This window comes from Nycticebus coucang, chromosome 20 (genome assembly GCF_027406575.1).
Source record: "Nycticebus coucang isolate mNycCou1 chromosome 20, mNycCou1.pri, whole genome shotgun sequence".
Lineage (NCBI taxonomy): Eukaryota > Metazoa > Chordata > Mammalia > Primates > Lorisidae > Nycticebus > Nycticebus coucang.
The window spans coordinates 68,467,224-68,490,376 of record NC_069799.1 but is presented as its reverse complement, the minus strand read 5'-3'; the positions used below and the strand labels follow the sequence as shown (position 1 = coordinate 68,490,376).

The 23,153-nt window shown below is 47.4% G+C and overlaps 1 protein-coding gene and 1 long non-coding RNA gene across 4 annotated transcripts in view; one reads left to right on the top strand and one right to left on the bottom strand.

The window, feature by feature from the left end:
* The first annotated feature begins 1,430 nt into the window (after positions 1 to 1,430).
* Positions 1,431 to 10,749, top strand: LOC128572913 (uncharacterized). 2 transcript variants are annotated; one of them, XR_008376276.1, is made up of 4 exons: positions 1,431 to 4,184; positions 5,899 to 5,950; positions 6,328 to 6,485; positions 8,089 to 10,749. It is a non-coding gene; the product is annotated as an uncharacterized LOC128572913 (long non-coding RNA). The 2 variants fall into 2 exon arrangements; XR_008376275.1 differs by lacking the exon at positions 5,899 to 5,950 and having other exon boundaries at positions 1,452 to 4,184; positions 8,089 to 10,431.
* Positions 10,750 to 10,792: 43 nt separating this feature from the next.
* The window catches only part of ADARB2 (adenosine deaminase RNA specific B2 (inactive)), a 392,152-nt gene continuing 379,791 nt past the window's right edge, over positions 10,793 to 23,153 (bottom strand). Inside the window, exons 9-10 of one of the 2 annotated variants that reach the window (XM_053573048.1) lie at positions 12,834 to 13,012; positions 10,793 to 10,973 (exon numbers count right to left, since the gene is read on the bottom strand). In XM_053573048.1, the coding sequence (XP_053429023.1) occupies positions 10,797 to 10,973; positions 12,834 to 13,012 (356 nt within the window). In that variant the 3' untranslated portion in view covers positions 10,793 to 10,796. Of the gene's footprint in view, positions 10,974 to 12,449; positions 12,621 to 12,829; positions 13,013 to 23,153 lie in introns of those variants that run through there. The other variant, XM_053573049.1, reaches the window with a different exon arrangement.

Sequence of the window (23,153 nt, the reverse complement as noted above, 5' to 3'; positions counted from 1 at the left end):
CGCATACTTAGACACAGCACATACAACACATACATGTACAATGCATGCACACACTACACACCACTTACACAGCAGGGCACACACATGTATAATACATATACACACATGCAGTGTGACACACGGACACATGTGCAAAGCACATCAATACACACTCAGGTGGATGGGCACCCACACACCAGTGTGCACACTGCCCCACAGTTCTGATGAAAAACACATATAAACAGGGCTGCCACGTGCAGAGGGGACCCAGCACCACTGACAGAGCAAACTCTCTGTCCCTCTGTCCTTGCTGCTTCCACCCTCCCCTCCAGCCACTCGCAGCTTCTCCCTCCTCCCTCCACATGGAACCAGGCATCTGTGTTCACCTGTGTCCACCGTACCCAGCCATGAGCCCCCCTCTAGAGACAGGATCTTTTTTTTTTTTTTTTAGACAGAGTCTCACTATGTTGCCCTCAGTAGAGTGCTATGGTGTCACAGTTCATAGCAACCTCAAACTCATGGGCTTAAGTGATTCCCTTGCCTCAGCCTCCCAATAGCTAGGACTACAGGCACCCACCACAATGCCTAGCTATTTTTTGTTGCAGTTGTCATTGTCATTTAATAGGCCCAGGCCAGGCTTGAACCTGCCAGTTTTGGTGTAAGTGGCTGGTGCCCTACTCACTGACCTACAGGTGCCGACCCAGAGATGGGATCTTGCCACCCTCCTGGACATGCCAGCCCCATAGCAGAGGAGGGTGGCCCTGCAGTGAGATGGGGTCTCAGTAGCCAAGACCAGCCTGGTTCTTGGGCCTCTGTCCCCCATGCTGAGGTGGAGCAGCAGCCCCCACTGCCCTGCGTCTGTGTGCTGGGGGGCCTCTGTGGCCTGCTCCTCCTACTTAGAGGTGTCCCCACCATCCTGCGCTGGCCTGAGCTCCCCCGACCCTGAATGTCCTGTGAGAGGGTCTCTGCTCTCTCTTGGTCTGCATGTGGTTCTGTGGGCACTAGTTTTCCGTTGCCTTATAGCCCAAAGTGAAGGTGTTCTAGTGAAAATGACAGTTATGACTCATTTTATCTGCTTTCCTCCTTTCCCTGTGAGCTCACAGACACATGCATGGCTGGCGGGAAACTGGGCTCTGTCCTCCAGGCTGAGGCAGCTTGGGCCCCATGGTCTGTCTTGAAAGTGTGTTCCTGGCAGCCACCTGACCGTCCTGCTGCACATGCCTGGATGTCTCTACACCCAGGTCTGATTCTTGCCATACTGAAAATCAGGCTGCAGAAAGAATTACAAAAGTAGGAAGAGGAAGAAACGCTTCCCTTTTCAAGTGTCAACCAAAGACTCCTCAGATATGCTCAGCTAGGCAGGAATTCCAGCCAACATCTCATTCCTGCTTTCAGGACAGAGGCGAGTGGCCAGCACATCCCTGGTCTCAGCTGGATCTCACCCTGCCCTTTCCTGGGAGCCCTGGGTCACAGATTGCCCCCCGGATTGGCTACCCACCGAGGCAGGGCCTGGCCTCTGTGCCTCCATCAGTCGTGGCTGTGGGCTGCCTGGTGGGGGACGGGGTGTAGGACTGGCTGTTCCAGCGAGGAGGCTTCTGCTCAGTGTGGGGAGCCCTCCAGAGAAAAATAGCTGCTGGTGGGATCTGCTGGCAACACTGGGCTGCTGAGGAGCTGGGCACCAGCCTCCAAGCAGATCTAGGCGCCCACAGTGCCCAGAACACACCTGGCCTGTAATTGCAGAGGACAGCAGAGTCCAACCCCCGGGAGCAGGTGTCTGGGATTCTTTCTCTCTGCAGCTAGAATGTGGGGCCTGGCTCAGACCCTACCAGGATGGCGCAGCCACAGTGAATCTGGAGGTACGGGTGTGTCAGACCTGCTATTTCCACCCCCATTTCCTCAGCAGATGGCTGGGGTCTGAGTTTAGAGGTGTTTTTTAGTTTCAGAGCTTTAAGTCTGATTCTCCAGGCCTTCCAATAATTCCATGGCAATTTTGTCCATTCTGCTACTTTCATTGAACCCCATTCCTGCTCAATTGAGCAACGTTAACCACTGTTGCTGGCAAATAAGAAACTTAAAGCTGGGTGCACTGGCTCACACCTGTAATCCCAGCACTCTGGGAGGCTAAGATAGGAGGATTGCTTGAGCTCAGGAGTTCAAGACCAGCCTGGGTAACATATGAGATGCCATCTCTACAGAAAACAGGAAAAAAATAAAAATAAAAAGGCTCCTCCTTTTGCCACGTGGTCTGGACGCAAAGGACAGTTGTGTTCAAAGTTGGCATTCGTGCTGGGACTGAAAATAATTCTGTAGCACAGGCCCCAGTTCTCCCTTCCCCTCATGGTCAGCAGCATTGCTTATTCATTTCTCTATGTACTGATGTTTATCGAGCGTGCACTGTATGCTGGATACAAAAGCAGCTGCACAAAGCAGCCCCAAATCGCTGCTGGTGCAGCTTCCTGGCAGGGCCCTTCTGCCTGAGGGTATGGAACCCGACAGCCCTGCCCTGTGTCCTGACAGAGCAGGTCCAGGGACAGTGAGAATGCAGCAGCCCACATGAGGCTCCTCTGTTGAACTGGCCCTGGGTGGCCCTGAGCGTCCTTGTGGGAGTCCCTGGCTGCTCTGTGCTGGGCACCCCCACCGCTGTGCACGCTGGGCAGCCTCTCCGGGGCTCCACTTCTTCCAAGTCCACTGAACCATCTGTGCCCCCATCCCTGGCCTCTGTGCCAGCCTCACCTCACTCCGCCAGGGTTTTGTCCCCAGTCTTCTGACAAAGGCTCCCCCTTAAAGCTCACACATGTCACTTGGCTGCCAGTGATCTCTCGGTCCTCACACCCTCCTCTGAGAACATTTTTTTACGTGATCGATCATCTTCCCAACATGCTGTTTTCTATCAGGCTCTATAAAATGACATCACCTCATTCTCTCCCTATCTCTGTGACAATTTATCTCAGTCTAGGGCCAATTTATTCTTTCACAGTGGTTTGTAGGTCTGGGAAGACCCTCTTGCTCTTGCCTTCAAGTTGTGAAGTCTCTGAGCGGAGCTGTCTGTCCTCAGAGACCCCTCGCCTGGCCACCTGCCACTGTGCTGTCTCTGAAGAAAAGCAGCGAATGTGGGTACAGCGTCTCTCAGTGTGGGAGAGCTTTCACCCTGTCTGATCTGATCCTTGCCACAACCCTGCTGGGTCAGTGTCACCCCAGTTGATGTCTGAAGTCCTGAAAGCGCCATGTCATCTGCCCAAGGTCACAGAATTTATCCATGATAGAGCAGGGATGAGAAACCCAGCTTTCTGGTACGAGGCATCCTATTTCTGCTACTCCACATGAGCCTCTGTCTCGTGAAGCCATGGTGTCTGTCTTTGAATAGTTCACTGAGGTTGTCTCCCAAGGTGAGAGAGAGATGTGAGCGAAGAAAACAGTAGGGAGACCTGTAGAACCGATGTTCTGAATGAACTTGATTTCAGGTTTAGTCGACTAATTTGTAATTCTGAGAGGTGAGGGAGGGAGGTCTGCTGCTTTGGGTAGGTCAGTACTTGTGTTTATTGTTACTATCCCTGGTCTATTCATAATTTATCTTTGTTGATTAAAAAGCATTTTTTTTTTTTCCAAAGAGAGCTGGCCCTTTAAAGCTGGTGGCTTTCTGGAACTCACTGTCATTGAGCTAAACCCAGCTAAGGGAACCTGATTTAATAACTTGAGTAGACAAAGGGGTGATCAATCACAGGGTTCCTGTGGTCATTTCGTCCTTCACCACCCATTGCACACCTGTCAAATTTTAAGAATCAGAGCAGACTCCAGTTACTTTCCCTGGGAACATGCACGTAGCTGAAACCTTTGACTAAGACAATGTATCATAGACTTCATGTTTCATGCTCCTAAAAGAAATTCTCAACAAGAAAGAAAAGTGCCATAGGAAATGAAGCTTTCCCAGGTGAGGGCAGACAGGGACTGAGCTGGCTTGAGAGTGATCTGGGTAGACGTGTAGAGCCATCACACTTAAACGGTTGCTGAGAGCCTGGTCACTGGCTGGCTGAATGATGCCGTTTCTCCCAGGAGGGGTCCTCTGTGAGCACTGGAGGGGGAGTTGCTTCTGGAGACCATGGAAAGATTAATCTGGATGTCAATAAACCAGCCCCGCCACTGGATATTCTGGTTCTGAAAGCCTAGTGACTCAGGCCCGGCGACGGCTGAGGCATGTCCCAACCCTGGTAGGTTTGATATTTGTCTTGGACCTTATTTACACCATCAGGATTTTTCCCGATTACAACCTTGACCTCTGATTATCCCCTCTCCTGGGGTTACTTTCTATGAGACTTAAAAAGTGAGATGCTCTTCAGATCACTGACAGTTCACTAAGGGGGGCTGCCAGCCCCCACCCAGCATGAAGGGACAGGGTCAGGACATCCCAGGCCTGTGTACAGATCCCGACCCTCCACCCCCTCTGCCTGAGATCTCACGTGCAACCCACTTGAGTTGAGTGTGCACTGCAAACATGTGGGAAATACCCCCCTGGCCTGGAGGCACGTGTGGTAGGATGAGAGGGCTACTTCCACCAACTGTGCGTACCCACAACTACTTGAGCTGTAGCACGGGAGCCCTGCAATCACTATGTTTGTAATTTTGCCCCATTTCTAGGATGACAAGTGAGAAATCAAAGTTTCTTCAGCTAGCAAATATATGTCCCTTTCTGGACATACTGCATCTGAACTTAAGTCCCTGGAAAGGGGCAAATGTGTTTTAGGGAAAACGGTCTGGAATGTTCTGTTCATGGCATTGTGTAGAGCCAAGGCTTTGAACAACAGGCTGATGCTTTAGGAGTTTATTATGCTTCAATGTCCATCTGGTTTAGTATTCTACAGAAAATTTATCAGCCACACATATAACCTCATCTGTTATGGCAAATTTAGGTGGAAGACTAAGGACATATTAAATATTATCATGCTTTAACTTTTCAAAGCATGGCAACATTCTGACTTCATTGATTCCCCTCAGCAATCCTGTAAAGTAATAGGATAAGGCTTGTTTCTCACAACTGACAGTGAGAAAACCGAGGTGCAAAGTCACGCCTGAGGTGATTAATGTCATTTTGTACAATAACGAGAAACTGATCCAAGGCTTGAAGGTAAGTCTTTTCATTTCCAGTCTTGTGATATTGTAACTAGTTCATTTACATGAAGTCTATGAGGGTAACATCTGGGCTAGTAACTGTTGCTCAGGCACAATCCACTAATTGACATAACTATTCTTAAAATAGAAAGATTTCGGGGTTGAATTTGCTGCTTCTCTGGGTGGGGGTGGGCTGTACTGTGGACTCAAATTGAATCTGCACCTTATACACCACAGAGACCTCTGGACACCTGCTTGATGAAAAAGACACAATAGTCCAGGAAAGAACAATTTCATTTGATATTTTTATTCACTTAACAGAATCATTCACTTATCAGATGTCACTGAAGTGCAATTTACAGAATTCAGGGCAAATTAACATATGAAAATTCATATGTTGAGGTTTTAGATTTTTCTTTTTTACAAATTTACAAATGTACATCCATTGGTACAATATTGCCATTCAGCCATGCTTTTTGTGTACACACCTTCAATTAAGAATTACTGTGTATTACATTTATTTTGCTTAAAAAATGCTGAACATTAACTGGGCACTGCTGGGAAAGATTTTTTTTAAACTGGTGCATATAGTGCAGAGTGATAAAAATCTAGGGCCCATGAGAAAAGAGATGCTGGAACACAGGTAATCTTGTCTTTATTTGTAGAGGACACTTCCTCCCTCCAGCTTTGACTTTAAAATGACGAGCTGGAAATAAGGTATTTCTTCCACCAGGGTTTGACATGGTCTACATGTCCCCACAGGGGTGACATTGTTAGTCTAATTCTCTAGGGATGTGACCACTGATGTTCCTTTAGGAGGAAGGTCAGACTGAGTGGACACTTTCCAGGAGTCCAGAAGGAGATAGTGGTGAGTCCCTGGAGACACAGCGTCCAGGCACACAGTGGGAGTGCCTGCTGCCCCAGCACCAGCCCTTCACAGACCCTTCAGGGGTAGAGTTTGTCTGAGGCTTCATTCCCTCCTGGGAGTATAAGGACTCAGAATGAAGGAACTGGAAGTTTGGGAATAAGGAGGAGAGGATAGTAAGAAAGGTAAAGGGGAGGAGAGGGACAGAAAAGGGTGAGAAACGAAACCAGGAAGCGAGGTTGTTGGGGGAGTGAGCAGAGCAGTGCTCAGCCACACCTCTGGGTGTCCTCCCGAGGCGACCTCTGAGAGCCCACACCTGTCATACCTTGCTTCTCTGTCCTCACTGCCCCACCGTCCTCTCTGTACTTTATCTGCGTCAGAATTTGTGGAGAAACTTGATAGGAGCCACCAACATCCCTAACTTCCTGGGGACATCTGAGCTCCAGTGGCACGGATGAATCAGCATGTTGGATGGAGGAACTGCCAGCCCCTCAGTATCCCAGCAGTGGAGCCAGGAGCACGGACGGCGACCCAGAAGGTAGGACCATGGACAGCGCAGCACCCCCCACCCCCCATGGTGGGGTCAGGACCACGGACAGCACAGTAACCTCCTAGTGGGGCCACAGACAGGGCAGCACTCTCATTCCGGGAATGGAGTCAGGACCACGGATAGCGCAGCCCTGCCCCTTTGTGGTCAGGACCACGGACAGTGTAGACCACGTTGGGGGGGAGGTGGCCGGTCTCCTCGTGGTGGAGACAGGATCACGGACAGCGCAGGCCCCTTCCCCCTTGTCTTATCAGCTGCCCCATTCACCCCCCTCCCACCTCGCTCTATCAACTCTGCCTCTTGGACCCACAAAATACCGAGAACCTAGGGGCAGACTGTGCCAGACAGGAACTGCCGGAGGGTGTTTCCAACCATGAACCCTGCAAAACTCAAAACTGGGACAGCCTTTTAGGACATGCTGGACCATGGTCCTAGACGGGGTGCTGAACTCTGCAAACTTCGCTAGGGAAGGGCTGTGGGGAGCTGGGAGAGGGGCGCTGAGTTTGCTGAATGCTAAGAGCAACTTCTGCCAGAAGAGGTGGCCACAGAAATCAAACGGGAGCACATAAAAAGAAAGGCTTTTTCTAACTTCCCTTTGGTCTCTATCACAAAGTGATACTTATTGTATTTTGGACCAGTTAGATTATTTTTTATTAGAATGGCTTCTTAAAAAATGGGTATATAAGTTTCCCTAAATTAAAAATGTCTACTTTAAATTTCAAATGTCTTTTTAATATTTTTTAAAACAAGATACTATAGACACATCTTGAAATTTATAATCTAAAAATAGGATTTCATCAAAATACTCTTAACTATTCTATTCTGGGCATCAATATACTATGGATTTACTGTTTATGGCTCTCCAGACGTGGTAAACACTATACTGAATAAAAGAAAAGCATTTAACTTTATTAATAAGAACAGTTTCCTGTGAAAAGAAAATTATGTGGAAAAAATGTGAGCTATGCATTTGTTTGAAAAGTAACTCAGCTCGACTTTTCTGAGAAACAATAAGACCCATCACAGAATGAGGAGTGGTGTGATAGATATATGCAGATCTGAAGAGAATCACAGGAATGAAAAGGAAACAGTCGTTACAGACCTGCAAATCCTTTCCTTGGTAAAAGCCCCTGAACCCCAGATCTCCTAAATTCAGTACGCTGATGGTTTTCGCTGTGAAAACTCGTGCTGCAGAAGGACCGGCAGAGCTCAGCTCCATAATATCTGCACTCTGAGGTTTAGACTGAGAACCAGGCAGGGAGCCTTACATTGCACATCTCCCTGCGGGGAAAGCAATGTGTGATTTGGAGGCAAATAAAGATGATGCTGGTTCTATGTGGACTTTCATAACAGGGCTAAATACTTATGGAAACAGAATACAGACAATTTGAGGACAGAGGACTCTGAGCCGCAGGGCAGGATGAGTCAAGGAGACACAGAGATGGGGTTTCGAGGCGAGTTCAGATCACAGAGGGCAGCTTGGGCTCCTGCATAGCCACTGGCTTTGTGTTTTGTCTTCTGTTTTGCTGAGTCACGTTTTCCTCAGAATAACTAAAAGCTACACCGGGTCTGTTTGTGTTTGCCCTCTTCACAGGAACCTCACTGGGTGAGGCGTGTGTGGGCTGCTCTTAAGGCTCTAATCAGCCAAAGGTGCAGGCTGAGCCTGGAAGCAGTGCTGGGAGGTTCTTCTGGACACAGACATGAGAATGAGGTCCTTAAGCTTCACCACCAGCCCTTTCGTCTCGGGGCCGACATGGCCTGTTCCCTTGGACTATGTCAGAATCCCGTCACCTGGCCACTTCCGGGCTTCTGCCAGGTGGGGACTTGTGTGTGGCTGCAGGTGCCATGGTGTGCAGTGCTAACTGGTCACTTGTGCACTTCCCATCTCCTCCTGTGAGTTCTGATTCCCAGTTCCTTAGAGGCTTCTTCTGCCCACTGACTCCCCAGCGTGCTCCACACGCCATCTCCTTCTGCCCAGACCCTGGCCTCTCCTTCCCACTTCTCTCTCCACTCGACACTCACTCTGACAGGTGTCTCCACGGAAAAGCTCCAGCATCCACAACCCACTTCTTTCTGCATTAAAAACTCTTCTCTTGCTATAAACTCTTCTCCTTGTCGAAGGTTTATAATCTCTTCTTCCAGGGAATCTCCTGCTGACTTAATAAACTAATCCACCTACTGAGGCTCACAGGTAAAGCGGAGTTAATTTCTGGCTTTCCCCAGAAGTAGATATTTTAATTTGGGTTGTTTCTAGAGAGTCATTGCCTTCCTAAAATGAGTCATGACCATATACCTGCGATCCAGGCCATGTGGCATTAGCACTCTCAGGCAGCTGAGCGCTTTCCACGTGCGCTGAACCAGACCCTGCATCCCTCCCGCAGCGGTCAGACAGCAGCTGCTTGTGCTGGCCCCCTCAGCATGGAAACAGCATTGTTCGGAGCAGCAATGTGAAGCATATACACGCTTCTCCAGCCAACATCTCAGAGTGTCAGGGACTGAGGGCAGGTCACAGATTTCAGCTAGGAATCGATTGTGCCTCCATTGCTTTCAGAGAAGTGCTTCCAGTAGTTAGAGTGTCTGGGTCACAAATCCACCATCACCTCTTCAAGTTCTCCAGGCTTCCTCCTTGTGGCGCCAGCCCCTCAGAAGTTAATACAAACTGGCTTTTTGGTCTTAGCCTTTGCACTGACGTAAGATTTCACTTTATTTCCTAATTTTTGAAAGACTAATATGAGTTCTTGACTTACAAAAGCATTTTCATATCTTCTGAAACTTTATCTCGAAGATGTTTCCACCCCAGCGCCCATTTCCTTTTCTAGAAAAACTCAGTTAAGAGATACAGTTGGCCTGTATTAAATCATAAGGCAAGTCTCTATTTCCTTGCTAAGACCTCTGTTTCCTATGATCTTGTAACAAATAGCTAAAACGCAATTTGTTTCATCTCTGTGTTACTGTTAAGACATCTGTAATCTACAGCACTTGAGTGTGTGTGCAATGATGTGGCCCTTGCGTCTCTGGTGGGTGGCCGGCTGGAATTCTAAATGGAAGTCCATGGCCCATACGTGGCCACTGCTATGCTTTGCTCTTTAGCATAATGAATTTTGGATATTGATTTTTTTAATGGGAGAAATTAGAGACCTGCATGAGAATTAACCAGCATGAGAAATGTTAGGAATGAGTTCTCAGTGGGGAAATGAAAGCAATTCAAGGAATGTGGGTTGAATAAAGGCAGGTGTGAAAAGGGCCTCCCTTCCCCGAGGGGGTCTCTGGCTGAGGCCCCGCTGTGCTATGTTCCCTGTGACACCTGCTCCAAAGGTTACAGAGTCTGCCTCCTGCACTTTGGCAGCTGCTTCAAGCAAATTTTTCTTTAATGGAATGCAAGATGGCGATGGGAGAATTCAAAAGAATAGAGAGCTGGTATCTTCTTAGACCAAAAGAAAAGGTTTGTTTTGTTCTGTTTGCTGCTTGCTTTCTAACAAAATTTTACTTGTAAAGTCAAAATTTGGTCAAGGACTGTTAGGGTGATTGTAGGGTGGCAGCCAACCCTTATACAACTCAAACATCCATGCTGGTCACTCTCTGCCAAAAGAAGCTGAGACTCGTAACTGAGTGAGCAGGCACCTGTCAGTTTACAACTCTCTAGGAGTAAGTTTGGAAGTGGCTTTCTTACATCACTGACCTTAGCTCATCTGTGCGTGGGGCAGCTGTTTCCATTTCTCTGGTTCTATTTAGGTGCTCTGTAACATCATGCACTGCAAATTCTTTGTAAAAGGAGGTGGAATAAAAACCTAAATGAACAATGACAATCACAGAGCATTGTTCCTGGTCGCTCAGGGTGGGAGCCCATGGCTTTACTCTTCACTGTGGCTTTTCTTCAAGTGTCATGTAAACTTGTGCTAGTGAGACCCAAACGCGTCACCAGAGAGGCACATGGCACGGGAGGGACACGGAAGGGACCATGCCTGAGGGCCGATTCCTAACTGGCAATGCTTCGGTACCACTTCTCGTGGCAGCAGCTAACCCCCTACGCCTGAACAGAGACTCTGACGCCACTAAGGAGAGACAGAGCTGGCTTGGCTGCACCTGTACTGCTAGGCATGGTGGGCAGGATCTTGGGACTAGCAATCTGGGGAGAAGAATTCTGAGTTCAAGTCTTAGCCAAACACAGAACACGTGTGTGTTTCTGGAACACCAAAGGAAAGCAGATGCAGAGAACCTCTGGACACACCACGTTGCTCCACAGACCTGGCCTTGTCCTCTCCAGTAACATCACTCTGGTTGAAGAGCCAGGAGCCCCGGGGCTTAGATAGTCAGTAGAAACTGCTCTTGCTCTGGCGGCTTCCTCACCCAGGTGCCCAGACCCGCTTTCTGAAAGGCCTTGAACAGCTGCTGTTTGACAGACTGGTAGGTGTGTGCCCCCAGCTTGGCCTCACAGTACATGGTCGGCGTGTCTCCGTGGCTTGGTGTCCGCATGCTCAGCTGTGGACAGGAAGGAGAGAGAGAATCAGCCGCTGGCAGAAATATGGGCCTCCACCCAGGAGTGCCCGGGAGGACATCGGCTCTGGGCCTCGCCCCTTTGCTTGTCTTTTTCTCCCTCTTCAAAAGAAAACAGCAACATTATAAAGAGCAGCCTGGCCGCAGTTATCAAGTTTTCTCAGGAAATGGGGGGAAACCCAGTCGTCAGGAAGCTGCTTCACCACACTGTGTACATGGTGCAAGGTGAGCAGGTGACTCACCTCCTGCTACGAGTGTGATGTCAACGTGTGGGGACGGAGGGGTTCCAGTGGGGGAGGAACCGGGGACGACTAGCGGGGCCAAGACTGTGTCACATCACGGCAGGCAAGGCACAGGCAGGGGCCTGAGTTGCATCATCAGTGGAGGTCCATAAAGTTCAGATGCTTCCTCTGCCCAGTTCCTGAGTTATAGCAGGACAAGCTGTACCACCAACAGAAGGCAGAGATCAAACCTGGGACAGGAGAGGGCAGGACTGGGGGCTCAGGAGCCCACTCCAGGGTCCTTCAGGGAGGCTGACCTCATGCCAGCCCTGAGCATGTGCAAAAGAGGTCCCTTTTGTTAGCAAGTTGACGTTGATGCTTCCCTGGCCTTACAAAGTCTTCAGAAGAGGCAAGACCTGGGGTGCCCTAGAGCAGGCCAGACAGAGGCTGAGGGTCATAGGGTGCTGGCCACAGACCTAGGTCCTTGGTAGTGGCTCATGACAGAGACAGATCACCGCCCAGCTCAGAGCAAATATGTGCCATTTCCGGGATCCTCTAAGTTGGCAAAGTGCTAATTTCAAGCCTCCATGTCTGTCCTGTCTGTCTCCTTGATAAATCAACCACAACATTGTTATTCCTATTGGGAGTGTAGAAAAATTAGCAGAATATGTTTTGTTTGTTATATTGTTTTTTTTTTTTTTGTTACAGCTTGCTATGCTTTGGAAACAATGAAAAATATGTATTTCAATTTAAAACCTAGGAATGTAGTTATTACCCCTATTATGAAGGAGAAAGCAGTGATTGATGTAGTGAAATGTGTGTGCTTTGGGGCTGAAGAGGAATTCTAACCCTGAATTTGCTACCTGTATTATGTGGGAGAAATTACCTAACTTTTCTGACATGAGTTTTCCTAAATCTAAACTGGGAATAATACTGACTTAAAAAACCCCCTATTAGCTTTTCATACGATGCCCTCTGTGGGCACAGCACTCGGCCATGTCAGGTTCACTGATAAGCTCCTATTCTTGTTGGCTTCCTGGAGCTTCACTGCCCACCCAGGCTGCTGGTCTGGGGCCTGGCTCAAGGAAGCAGGGCTTAGTCTGGGTAGAAATTCTATGGGTCTGGGCAGTTGGACTGGCTCTAGAGTCCTGCGTCACCCTCATTACAGGGCAGTGGTGGCCTGTGCAGGTGAGCTTGCTTAGGGCTTTAGCCTGGGGCTGCTGAACCAGAATCCTCCTCAATGACAGGTGCGACCTACCCTGCCATACAGCTGTGCCCCGGATTCCCTCCCCAAGGACAGGTGTGACCTACCCTGCCATACAGCTGTGCCCCAGATTTTCCCCCAAGGACAGGTGTGATCTACCCTGCCATACAGCTGTGCCCCAGATTCTCCCCCAAGGACAGGTGTGATCTACCCTGCCATACAGCCACACCCTGGATTCCCCCATCAGGGACAGATGTGATCTACCATACCATACAGCTGCACCCCAGATTCACCCCCCAAGGAAAGGTGTGATGTATCCTGCCATACAGCTGCACCCCAGATTCGCCCCCCAAGGACAGATGCGACCTACCCTGCCATACACTGTACCCCAGATTCCCCCCAAGGACAGGTGTAACCTACCCTGCCATACAGCTGTGCCCACCGTGCAGAGAAAACATGTTTGCAGAGCCGTGACGAGCCCCCGCAGCTCCTCCTCCCCGTGGTGGCATTAACGATCTCCAGGTCCGCACTGCCTGCAACCCAGTTCACGCTGAAGTGGGGAGACTTCCCTGGCTGGCGTGCCTCGGCCTCACTCACACCTGTTGGGAGGGAATTGGCAAGCACTGAGCACTAAGTGGTAGGAGCTGTTCACACACACACTGTCCTTCCTTTCATGTTTTAAGCTTGGCCAGGTCACAGTGAGGTCACCGTCTCACCTGCTGGGACCATGGTGATAGCCTCAGCAGAATGTCACTGTGCTGTAGCCTTTTAATCAAAAGGATTGTACTGGTCGTCAATGATAAAGCTTGGCCCTAATGTTTCCCTTTCTATAAATATTTGTTGAATGAATTAATGAACAAATAGTGGTATGTAGAAGCCATCTGAGACTTGGGGTGCCAGAAGACCAAAAATCACATTATAATAAAGATATTTGTACCAGAATGTTTATTGCAGCCCAATTCATAATTGCTAAGTCATGGAAAAGGCCCAGGTGCCCATCAATCCACAAATGGATTAATAAATTGTGGTATATGTATGCCATGGAATATTATGCAGCCTTAAAGAAAGATGGAGACTTTACCTCTTTCATGTTTACATAATGGAGCTGGAACATATTCTTCTTAGTAAAGTATCTCAAGAATGGAAGAAAAAGTATCCAATGTACTCAGCCCTACTATGAGACTAATTTATGGCTTTCGCATAAAAGCTATAACCCAGTTATAATCTAAGAATAGGGGGAAGGGAGAAAGGGAGGGGAGAGAGGGAGGAGGTGGGCAGAGGGAGGGTGATTGGTGGGATTACACCTGTGGTGCATCTTACAAGGGTACATGTGAAACTTAGTAAATGTAGAGTGTAAATGTCTTAACACAATAACTAAGAAAATGCCAGGAAGGCTATGTTAACCAGTGTGATGAAAATGTGTCAAACGGTCTATAAAACCAGTGTATGGTGCCCCATGATCGCATCAATGTACACAGCTACGATTTAATAATAATAAAAAAAAAGACTTGGGGTGCCTTGCACGCCAGCCCAAGCAGTGCACAGGTTTCCAGGGTTATAGTTCACATGACGAGAAAACAAAAATAGTAAAAAGAAGAGCTAGGACTGTAGGTAACAGCGCTGGCTACAGAATCTGGGGGATCCATGGGAAAATGGGCACGTAGGGCCCTTGTTCAAGAGTTATAAGGAGTCTCAAGATGACAACAGAGTGTCAGACCAGGTCAGGCCCTCCTAAGCTCAGGTCTGCATGGGCTCCATGGTCATACACCCATGAGCTGGTCCTGTCCAGAAAGCATCAGAGGTTTCAGGACCGTCTCCTATCAATGTGCTTCTCCCGGGCAGCTCGTATGCTCGGACTTCTGGTTGGGAACACTCATCCTGCAGCTACAGGTTCTCACATACAGCAGAGGATACAGCAGGGCTCCCGCTGGGGACAGCTTCTGCTCTGCACCCTGGGGTGGTGGCCACAGCTCCGGGCTTCTGACCTGGGTCTTGGCCCCGACTCCTGCCTGGCTATCTTGAGAAGCCTCTCATTCAGGTCAGGACATTCTGGACATGCTGTAGCGAGACGTCTGGTGACCTTGGCAAACACTTGCTGAGACCCCCCCCCACCCTAAGACTCCTCCCAGTGGACTCTAATACCTGCTAGATCTTTCATCTCTCTTCCTTCTGAAGATTACACTTGCCGACCTCCAACCTTTGGGGAATACGAGTCTGAAGAACAGACTGCAGAAATTTGGGGGTGTGGCACCCCAAGTGACAGCCAGATGTCCTTGTGGTTCCCCCACGCATGACAGGTGTGGCTCTTGCATGTTCTGGTGGCATGCCACGTGCCCAGGCTCTGCTCATGCCTCACAGAGGTAAGGTCCAGACACAGAAGTAAGCAGCTGGGATTTCCACCTCTGTTCAGTGTCTGGGGGAGACTCATGTTTAGACAAGGAACCCGTGTCAGGTGCCCCATGGGTGCCTCTTAAATCTCAACTGTCCTGTGGCTCCCAAGGCCTACAGCAAATGCTTTTCCCAGACCAGCCAGCTGGGCCCCTGTCCCTCTTGTCCAGCTCTGCCCTGGGAGGTCAGCCCAGTCTCTGCAGTCCTGTCTGCCTCCTCACTGCCTTCCCGCCGCCTGCTGCCCAGCACAGAGGGGAGGAGACCCTGTGGAACCTGCAGAGGAGACCCTGACCTGCCAGGGCTGCTGCCTGCAGGCCACCTGAATGCCTGCTTGGGGGTCACCAGGAAACTGCTGACTGTGGGAGAGAAGCCCAGGTGCCAGGAGCTGCCTGGACTCAAGGACCTGGCCACTGAGCTTAGTGGCGCACTGGCTGGCAGGGCCCCAGTGAGGGAGCTGGCCCTGTTGTGAGTGGACACAGTTTTCGGTGCCTGCTGGGGGGGACCTGCTCAATGCTGGGCTGCAAAGATATAGCCCCTGGGACCCTCCCACTGGTGTGGCTTCGCTGATGACCCAGAGCCTGACTGGACAGAGGACGCCCCTTTCTGAGTCTGCTGCCCATGAACCACACAGCCTGCCTCTCAACCTGAAATTCTCTGGTGACCCGGTCATTGGATACCTGAGCTAGCTTTGCTCCTGTCAGCTCTTTCTTTCTCCTTGAAGTGATTCACTGTGGCAGCTGGTCACCCCAAGAGCTGGGCAGGGAACAGCCTGGCCCACTGGCAGCTGAGGGCTATCCTCCTGGGCAGGGTCACCTGGGCAGGAAGAGGCAGCTGCTGAGGTCGGGGATGGCTGAGTTGGAAGAGGGGCAGAAGCTCTTTGGGTCTGCAGGAGCTTTGCCTTCCTCCTCTGTGCTGGCCATGTCCGTCTCCAGCTCCAGGATGGTCAGGACTGACCCTAGCCATGAGCTCGAGTCTCTGCATTCAGAGCAAAGTCTCAGTGCCTGATGTTTACTCATGACCTCCTGGTTCCCCTCGGGGTGTCCACCTCTGCCTGACATGGAGAGCAGGGAGGGGGAACTGGTGGGTGGGCCCCAGGTGTGTGCACTGGATCTTCCCTGCCAGGGCTCTCCTGCTGCCTTCTTTTCAGATTTGGTCCCAACCTGTCAGAGTGTGAGTGGGGAAGATGCTTCCATGATAAATGACATCCCAGCTCATGTATGATTACCTCAGTCTCACTATGGAATGTGTCATCTCTAACCACCCAGCCCTGTAAACTTCTGTTTAAAATAACACACAAAGGAGACCCTCCCGGACCTCCAGAAGAGCTGTGCTGGGACCTGTGATTGGCACCATCCTGGACCCCAGTAAGAGCTGTGCAGGGACCCACTACCCCACCTGCTGGGCCTCCCTATGCCCTGACTAGGAACTCCGGGGGCCGCTCAACCCCGTGTCCTCCCTCCTGTACCCTCCCTGCCTCCACACCACCCGCTCATCTGGCCAGGACTCTGGTAGCTGCATGCCCTCTGGAGCCCTCCCTGCCTCTGCGTGGAGCCCTTCTCCTGGCCAGAGACTGCTGGAACCTTGGGCCCTCTGTGCCAAAGTCACTGGGCACCAGGCACTCCCAGAACCATGTGCACTACCCCCCCACCCTGTTGCTGGATCCGGGGTGTCACACTTGGGAGCTGCTCCCAGAACTCCCTGGCTGGGACAGCCCCAGAAGAGCTACACAGGGTCACTCCCTACAAAGATCCAGCAACAATAGAGTGATTCCCCCTGGGTCTAATCTCAGAGAGACACCACCCCAACTCTGAGGACAGCCAGAGGCAATGGTGAAAAACAATCATGAGACGAAATCAAAGGAAATACTCTGGCAATATGAATAATCATAGTAGATCAACTCCCCCAAGGATCAATGGGGCAGACACAGCACAAGATACCATGCACAAACAAATAGCTGAGATGTCAGAAATCGAATTCAGAATCTGGATAGCAAATAAGATCGAATTAGAATTCCAAGCAGTAACCCAAAAGATGTCTCAAGAATTCAACGAATTCAAAGACCAAATGACCAAAGATTTTGACACATTGAGACAAGAAGTTGCAGCCCTCAAAGATCTGAGAAACACAGTAGAATCCCTCAGTAACAGAATGGAGCAAGCAGAAGAAAGGATTTCTGACATTGAAGACAAAGCTTTCGAACGCTCCCAAACTCACAGAGAGGAAGAGAAATGGAGGGCAAAAACAGATCACTCTCTCACAGAGCTCTGGGATAATTTGAAGAAAGCCAATATTTGTCTTATAGGGATCCCCAAAAGTGATGAAGTGGCTTCACAAGGCACAGAGTCTCTTCTCCATGAGATTATGAATGAGAACTTTCCAGACATGCCAAGAGATTCTAAAATTCAGATAGTAGTTTCAGAACTCCAGTATGACTCAACCCGAATAAGACATCTCCCAGACACATCATAATCAATTTCACAAAAGTTAATATGAAGGAGAAAATTCTGAAAGCAGCCAGATGAAAGAAAACCATCACCTACAAGGGCAAGAATATTAGAATAACTGCAGATCTCTCTGCTGAAACCTTTCAAGCTAGAAGAGGATGGTCATCGACTTTTAATCTCCTAAAACAAAATAACTTTCAACCCAGGATCCTGTACCCAGCTAAACTGAGTTTCATTTATGATGGAGAAATTAAACACTTTAACGACATTCACATGTTGAAGAAATTTGCCACAACTAAACCAGCTCTCCAGGATCTTCTCAGGCCTATCCTCCATAAAGACTAGCATAATCCTCCACCACAAAAGTAAACCCACCCAGAAAATTTTGATCAAATTCCAACTTTCACAGTCGGAAAGGATTTTAAAAGGATTAAAAATGTCCACCAGACTCTCGAAAGGCTTATAAATATTCTCAATTAATGTGAATGGTTTAAATTGTCCTCTAAAGAGGCACAGTTTGGCTGAATGGATAAAAAAACTCAAGCCAGATATCTGCTGCATACAAGAATCTCATCTTACATTAAAAGACAAACATAGACTCAAGGTGAAGGGATGGTCATCTATATTCCAGGCAAATGGAAAGCAGAAAAAAGCAGGCGTTGCAATCCTATTTTCAGATGCAATAGGCTTTAAACCAACTGAAATAAGGAAGAATAAGGATGGACACTTCATATTTGTTAAAGGTTGTGGAGGGCTGACACCACAGCATCCATTTTGTAGGTCAAGCACCATTTCCTATACTAACAGACTTAAGTTTCTATTTCTCTGCAAACGCTAGGCTTCTTCTTGTAAATCATGTGAGCGAAACTTGGAAACTTGCTGCTGGAAATTTTCCGCTGTGGCCGGGTTGCTTGGATACCCGGTGACGCAAACTTCCTCTTTCACCCACCCTTATATACCCTGAGAGAACATTGTAATAAATGAGACTTGATCAGACTCCTGTCTTGTCTCCATTCTTCGTGCCTCTTGCCCCTTCCCATTCTCACCCCCTCCTCCTGGTATCCCTGTCGATTGACCTGCGGGCTGGGTCAAAAGGTAATACTCAATATGACGAGATTTCAATTATTAACATTTATGTGCCCAACCAGAACGCACCTCAATTTATAAGAGAAACTCTAACAGACATGAGCAACTTGATTTCCTCCAGTTCCATAGTAGTTGGAGATTTCAACACCCCTTTAGCAGTGCTGGATAGATCCTCCAAAAAGAAGCTAAGCAAAGAAATTTTAGATATAAACTTAACCATTCAACATCTGGACTTTAGAGACATCTACAGAACATTTCATCCCAACAAAACTGAAAACACATTCTTCTCATCACCCCACGGAACATACTCCAAAATTGACCACATCCTGGGCCACAAATCTAACCTCAGCAAATTAAAAAAAATAGAAATTATTCCTTGCATCTTCTCAGATCATCATGGAATAAAAGTTGAACTCAATAACAACAGGAATCTGCATACCCATACAAGAACATGGAAGCTAAATAACCTTATGCTGAAGGATATATGGGTTATAGATGAGATTTAGAAGGAAATCACCAAATTTTTGGAACAAAACAACAATGAAGACACGAATTATCAGAACCTCTGCAAAGGCAGTCCTAAGAGGGAAATTTATAGCACTGCAAGCCTTCCTCAAGAAAATGGAAAGAGAGGAAGTTAATAATTTAATGGGCTATCTCAAACAACTGGAGAAGGAAGAACATTCCAACCCCAAACCCAGCAGAAGAAAAGAAATAACCAAAATCAGAACAGAATTAAATGAAATTGAAAACAAAAGAATTATAAATCAATAAATCAAAAAGTTGGTTTTTTGAAAAGATCAATAAAATATATAAACCTTTGGCCAACCTAACCAGGAAAAAAAGAGTAAAATCTCTAATTTCATCAATCAGAAATGGTAAAGATGAAATAACAACAGACCCCTCAGAAATTCAAAAAATCCTTAACGAATATTACAAGAAACTTTACTCTCAGAAATATGAAAATCTGAAAGAAATCGACCAATACTTGGAAGTACGCCACCTACCAAGACTTAGCCAGAACGAAGTGGAAATGTTGAACAGGCCCATATCAAGTTCTGAAATAGCATCAACTATACAAAATTTCTCTAAAAAGAAAAGCCCGGGACCAGATGGCTTCATGTCAGAATTCTACCAAACCTTTAAAGAAGAACTAGTACCTATATTACTAAACCTCTTCCAAAATATAGAAAAAGAAGGAATATTACCCAACATATTCTATGAAGCAAACATCACCTTGATCCCTAAACCAGGGAAAGACCCAACAAGAAAAGAAAATTATAGACCAATATCACTAATGAATATTGATGCAAAAATACTCAATAAGATCCTAGCAAACAGAATCCAACAACACATCAAAAAAAATATACACCATGACCAAGTGGGATTTATCCCAGGGTCTCAAGGCTGCTTCAATATACGTAAATCTGTAAATGTAATTCAACACATAAACAAACTAAAAAATAAAGACCATATGATTCTCTCAATCGATGCAGAAAAAGCTTTTGATAATATCCAGCATCCCTTCATGATCAGAACACTTAAGAAAATTGGTATAGAAGGGACATTTCTTAAACTAATAGAGGCCATCTACAGCAAACCCACAGCCAATATCGGTACTGAATGGAGTTAAATTGAAATCATTTCCACTTAGATCAGGAACCAGGCAAGGTTGCCCATTGTCTCCATTGCTCTTTAACATTGTAATGGAAGTTTTAGCCATTGCAATTAGGGAAGAAAAGGCGATCAAGGGTATCCACATAGGGTCAGAAGAGATCAAACGTTCACTCTTCGCAGATGATATGATCGTATATCTGGAAAACACTAGAGATTCTACTATAAAACTTTTAGAAGTGATTAAGGAATACAGCAATGTCTAAGGCTACAAAATCAACACCCATAAATCTGTAGCCTTTATATATACCAACAATAGCCAAGCCGAAAAAACAGTCAAGGACTCTATTCCTTTCACAGTAGTGCCAAAGAAGATGAAATATTTGGGAGTTTATCTAAAAAAGGACGTGAAAGATCTCTATAAAGAGAACTATGAGACTTTAAGAAAAGAAATAGCTGAACATGTTAACAAATGGAAAAACATACCATGCTCATGGCTGGGAAGAATCATCATCATTAAAATGTCTATACTACCCAAAGCAATATAATTTTAATGCAATTCCTATCAAAGCTCCATTGTCATATTTTAAAGATCTTGAAAAAAATCATACTTCGTTTTCTATGGAATCAGAAAAAACCTTGAATAGCCAAAACATTACTCAGAAATAAAAACAAAGCAGGAGGAATCACACTACCAGACCTCAGACTATACTATAAATCGATAGTGATCAAACAGCATGGTATTGGCACAAAAGCAGAGAAGTAGATGTCTGGAACAGAATAGAGAACCAAGAAAAGCTACTTACCGTTATTTGATTTTTGACAAGCCAATTAAAAACATTCAGTGGGGAAAAGATTCCCTATTTAACAAATGGTGCTGGGTGAACTGGCTGGCGATCTGTAAAAGATTGAAACTGGACCCACACCTTTCACCATTAACTAAGATAGATTCTCACTGGATAAAAGATTTAAACTTAAGACATGAAACTATAAAAATACTTGAAGAAAGTGCACGGAAAACTCTTGAAGGAATCAGCCTGGGTGAATATTTTATGAGGAGGACTCCCCAGGCAATTGAAGCAGCTTCAAAAATACACTACTGGGACCTGATCAAACTAAAAAGCTTCTGCACAGCCAAGAACATAGTAAGTAAAGCAAGCAGACAGCCCTCAGAATGGGAGAAAATATTTGCAGGTTATACCTCCAATAAAGGTTTAATAACCAGAATCCACAGAGAACTCAAACGTATTAGCAAGAAAAGAACAAGTGATCCCATCTCAGGGTGGGCAAGGGACTTGAAGAGAAACTTCTCTAAAGAAGACAGATGCACAATCTACAGACACAAGAAAAAAAGCTCATCATCCTTAATCATTAGAGAAATGCAAATCAAAAGTACTTTGAGATATCACCTAACCCCAGTAAGAGTAGCCCACATAATAAAATCCCCAAACCAGAGATGTTGGAGTGAATGTGGAGAAAAGGGCACACTTCTACACTGCTGGTGGGAATGCACACTAATACGTTCCTTTTGGAAGGATGTTTGGAGAATACTTAGAGACCTAAAAATAGACCTGCCATTCGATCCTATAATTCCTTTACTAGGTAAATACCCAGAAGACCAAAAAATCACAATATAGCAAAGACATCTGTACCAGAATGTTTATTGCAGCCCAATTCATAATTGCTAAGTCATGGAAGAAGCCCAAGAGCCCATCAACCCATGAATGGACTAGCAAATTGTGGTACATGTACACCATGGAATATTATGCAGCCTTAAAGAAAGATGGAGACTTTACCTCTTTCATGCTTACATGGATGGAGCTGGAACATATTCTTCTTAGCAAAGTATCTCAAGAATGGAAGAAAAAGTATCCAATGTACTCAGCCCTACTATGAAGCTAATTTATAGCTTTCATATGAAGGCTATAACCCAACTATAGCACAAGAATATGGGGAAAGGGCCAAGGAAGGGGAAGGGAGGGGGGAGGTTAGGGTGGGGCCACACCTACGGTGCATCTTAGAATGGGTACAGGCGAAACCTACTAAATGCAGAATACAAATGTCTACATACAATAACTAAGAAAATGCCACGAAGGCTACGTTGAACAGTTTGATGAGAATATTTCAGATTGTATATGAAACCAGCACATTGTACCCCTTGATTGCACAAATGTACACAGCTATGATTTAACAATAAAAAAAAAATAACGCACAAGGCTCCATGCTGTGGGGCTTCTCTGTTCCCCCAGAGGTGGGAAGGGTGCCATACTGACCCGGCAGGGGAGCACACCGCGCTGACCCCAGAGGTGAGGAGCGCCCTGTGCTGACCCCAGAGGTGGTAAGGGTCCTCTACTGCCCCTAGAGTTGGGAAGGGTGCCATACTGACCCGGTGGGGGATCACACTGTGCTGAACCCAGAGGTGGGAAGGGTCCTGGGCTGACCCAGGCACCTGCCCGCAGCCTTGTCCCTGCTGTTCTCCCTCTGGGGCCCTGGCTCATCCCTTGCTCTGCTCCTGACAGGTGACCTCCCGGCCTCTCACCTTGAAGACCAAACAAGAACGATAAGCACAGTTTAAAGCTTCCAGAGCCGTGATGACTGTTCTCACCTGCAGGAAGATCTGACTGTCAACTCAGCACATTGCTCTCCGAGTGTTTCCACCTGGGTTACCGGGAGAATCACAACTTGGTTACAATCACCTCGTGGTGTCCAGGGTGCAGAGTGGATAACCAATGAGCAAAGGCCAGTGTTCCTCTTGATTTAACATATTTTGTTTCATTTATTTACTTGTTTAACAGGCGCCCTTAATGCCTCTGTGAAAGACAGTTTGTCCACTCACACTGTGAGCTTCTAGTTCAGGGCTCAGCCCTCTGTTGCTTGTAAGAAAAAACCTGGAAGAACAATGGTTTGCTCTCTTCTTCTTTTCTTCTCCCCTTCCTCTTCCTCCCCCTTCCTCTTCCTCCCCCTTCCTCTTCCTCCCCCTTCCTCTTCCTCCTCCTTGTCCTCCCCCTTCCCACTTCTCCTACATCATCCGTGCAGAGCCAATCACTGGGACACTCACTAAATGTCTCCACCAAGACGCACCTCCCAACAACACTGTCTTTAATGACTGCAGCCGGCTGAGCCTGAGGAGAGGGGGGCCCATGCCCCGGACTCCAGGGGTCCAGCAGGCAAACCCGCCTCACAGGCTCTCATGTCGGGCTGCACGTCT